This window comes from Arachis duranensis, chromosome 1 (assembly GCF_000817695.3).
Source record: "Arachis duranensis cultivar V14167 chromosome 1, aradu.V14167.gnm2.J7QH, whole genome shotgun sequence".
Lineage (NCBI taxonomy): Eukaryota > Viridiplantae > Streptophyta > Magnoliopsida > Fabales > Fabaceae > Arachis > Arachis duranensis.
The window spans coordinates 4,530,777-4,534,469 of record NC_029772.3 but is presented as its reverse complement, the minus strand read 5'-3'; the positions used below and the strand labels follow the sequence as shown (position 1 = coordinate 4,534,469).

Here is a 3,693-nt window from a genome sequence, read left to right as displayed (position 1 = left end):
GTTGGGGAGTTAGTTATTGGTTTGTTGAGTGAGGGGTTGGGATTGGGTGCGGAGAAGTTACCGGAGATGGGTTTGGTTCAAGGGAGAGTGATGGTTGGTCATTATTACCCTCCTTGTCCTGAGCCTGATCTGACGGTGGGACTCACTTCTCATGCAGACCCAGGGGCTCTTACTGTGGTCTTGCAGGACCACGTTGGTGGATTGCAGGTTAGAAGCAAAGATGGCTGGGTTGATGTGAAGCCTGTTCCGGGAGCTTTGGTTTTCAATATTGGAGATTTGCTTCAGGTTAGAACTCCAATACCCTCTGTTTATATTTTTCAAACAAATGATGCCATCCTTCTAAAGAAATTTATTTTGGTTCTTTTCTGAAAACCAGATTGAATTGAGTATATTTGCATGGGAAAATACCGGAAACTAACTTTTAGGGCTTCAATATTAGCTGACTTTTATTTTATTTTTTAAGTTTAGAGTTTATGATTTAAGATTTTGTTAAGTATTTATGATTTAGATTGTAAAATTTAAGATAAATAAATAATTTAAAAAAAATGACTTGGCTAAACAAAATTCACTATCTAACATTACTTATTCTCTTCTTAATCATAGCAAATACATTAGGCTTAGATACATATAGGTTGAAAATTTGTTAACGGCAGGGCTAGACATAAAAAATTTCAAATGCCTTATAGTCCACGGAAGTTCTGTTTTTCGTATAAGGACCTAGAACTTTGATGCGGACAAAAATGTGATAGTTGTGATATATTTATGCTGCATTTGGAGGTGAGATTGAGACTCTTGAGAGACAGAGACCAGAATTCAGTTTTTGTATTGTTTTGATGTAAAATGTATTGGACTAAGTTATGTTTTAATGTGTTTGGTTTAAGATAAATATAGTCATTAAAGAATAGATTTGAAATTTGAAAAATTAAATGAGAGTAATTCTAGAAAAAAAATATTATAAAAGTTTCTGTCTCTATCTCTAAGGTTATGTTTATTTCATGGGACTAGAATTGAGATGGTGGGATTGGGATTGAGTATTGTGTTTAGGGATAGAGATTAGAACTAAAATTTCAACTTTGAGACACAAAATTTCAGTCAATACCTCCACAAAGTAGAGACAGTGAGACACAGCCTTAATGTTTTTATTAGTTAAGCAATATTACTTCAAAAAATAGCCAAAAATAATACTTTTTGAAAATCTTCTCATCAGAGCCACTTGCACAATATTTAGATTCTCTGATAACAAAGTTAAATGGACTATCGGATTAGCCAATGGACTGATGTTGTAAAATTTGATCACATATTTTTGCGTTCATTTTGAAATATCTCAATGCTCTTCAATTCTTGCATTCCTTGTTACCTGGATTTCTAATCTAATATCCATTACTTTGGCTCTCAGATAATTTCTAACGAGGAATATAAGAGTGCTGATCATCGGGTATTAGCAAATTGCTCAAAAGATCCTCGAGTGTCAATTGCTATTTTCTTCAATCCGGGTGAGAGGGAGAAAACCTTTGGACCTTTGCCGGAGCTAACATCAGCAGAGAAACCACCTCTTTATAGAAACTTCACGTTCAATGAATTTATGACAAGGTTCTTCAAGAAAGAGTTGGACGGTAAATCATTGACAAATTTCTTCAGGCAGTGATGTAGATAGCACTTGTATATATAGATTATAAGAATACTATTGTCTTCATATTTCACCAGTGTATTAATAGTCACGTGTTTCTTATTCACTACTTTTTATGAATTGTGTGAATGAAGACAAGAAACTTCACAAGAGGGTGGTCCTAACACAACTTCTTCGAATATAGTTGTTTGGCCTTAGCCTGTGTAACTTGATACTGAAGAAGGACTACTCATAAAATTAAATTGAAGTTTTGATGAGGAGGTCGTTTTTTATCTATCTATACTCTCATGCATACACAACATAAAAAATTAAAGGGAGCTGCCGTGGTGCTGAAAGAAAGATCCTTCCCCAGCTGCGAAGAGTGCATGTCACTTGGTGGAGGTAAGATGATAAAGAAATAAACAATAAATAAAAAGATGAGGATTTAAATTGAATAAAAAGATAAATTAAAATTGAAAATAGAAAAAAAAAAGATAGATTGAAATTGAATACAAAGAGAATCATTCTATTTTTTACCCAATTTTTTGACGCAACAAGAAAGGGACTTCTCAACTTAACTTGTCCAACGCCATAGTTTGGGAATTGAATCGAATGGATTCTTCAACCTTCTACTTAATTTCCAGATGCAATAAAAGAGGGATTCTTCTAAATCATTCTATACTACGACTACCTTAGTTTATGACTTATGAGGTATTTATAACCTCTTATTAGGTTAAAATATAAAAAATCTAAACCCATAAACATAAGGCTCAATTTAGTAATTAAATAAACAAAATCAAAATACGTCAAATTAAATTAAAATATTCTAAAAATGTAAACTAATATATTCTAAATAATACTTGAACTCTTCACATTTCGAACATTTGAAGTACGTATCATAACACATGTCTTGTTGTAGTGTTAATTATGTTTGTAGGTGCGCAGTTGGAGACTTGGAGGCAGGTAGTTCAGTCGAGGGTCTCACGGTTCAGAAAGATTGTGTGAGACTCCTTTATTAACATGCAGATTAAGAAATAATAGAGTTTGGTTTAGGAAAATAAATAAAATTTAATAATAATGTAATTTTTTTGTTTCGATATTTGGACTGGATGGATGTAAAAACATTGAACTGGCATCGTCTCTTCAAGGTCTCTGTCTGTCCCCGTCCAAACTTACTTTGTTGTCTTTGTCGCCGTGGTTTCCATTCTCCTGTCACCGTCAGTATCCTTCCTTCGTGGCCATCGGTAACATCTCTATCTTTAAATTATTTTTTCCTGTTTAACTCTCAGTTGCTGAGATGGGTTTAAGTCTGAAATGTTGGGTTTAATTTGAATTGCTGAGTTAATAATACTGATTGTATTGATGTTTACTTATTTGAGTTGGTGATGTTCTAATTCGTGATGATTAGTGTCTTTGTTTAGCTGAAAAGTTGTTTGTGATCATTTTTAACAAGTAGATCGTATTAATGTTGATAAGATATTACTTGTGTTAATTAAAATATAATGATTATCCTAATTATTAATGTAAAATGTAGAATCCAATGCGAGCATAGCATGAACAACAATAGCTTGTCAGATCCCTTTTCCTGTTTGACTGGCGAAAACCCGACAGTTTGGTTTATTGTGCCCTGTAATTAAATTTAGTTTTGTTATTCCAACAGGCATGTAAAAAATTTTAGTAAAAAAATAACAAATACATGTATAATAATTGCTTTAGAAAACCAAGTCTCGATGCGTTGGATATGATCTTGAATTACATATGGGCATATGGCAGTGACTCTAAACAAGGGGGCTAGTGATTGCGGGGGGAGCGAAAGTGATGATTACGAGGAGTTGAGCCATCAGGATTTTAGCGGTGACGTGGCCGATGATGTATGTGGGGGTTGGAAGACGTTTCTGGACTGAGTGTGGACGGCATGTTGGAAAAGGTTTGGGATAACATTGACAGTGTGTATGAGTTATCTGGAAATCCTATAATAAGCTTTCCGAAAATCTAACTTGATAATCGCTACTTTCATCTTTTTCTGCTTCAACCACTGATCGTCTCACACGCAATAAGAGTTCTATTATATATTTTTCTTCCCTGTA

General features: G+C 33.9%; 1 protein-coding gene across 1 annotated transcript in view; it reads left to right on the top strand.

Annotated features, from left to right (window-relative positions):
- LOC107496524 (1-aminocyclopropane-1-carboxylate oxidase homolog 4) overlaps positions 1 to 1,806 on the top strand; it is a gene marked incomplete in the record, with an annotated part of 2,787 nt that extends 981 nt beyond the window's left edge. The window contains 2 exon segments of the mRNA XM_016117836.3: positions 1 to 285; positions 1,397 to 1,806. Coding sequence (XP_015973322.1) covers positions 1 to 285; positions 1,397 to 1,645 — 534 coding nt within the window.
- Positions 1,807 to 3,693: the final 1,887 nt, after the last annotated feature.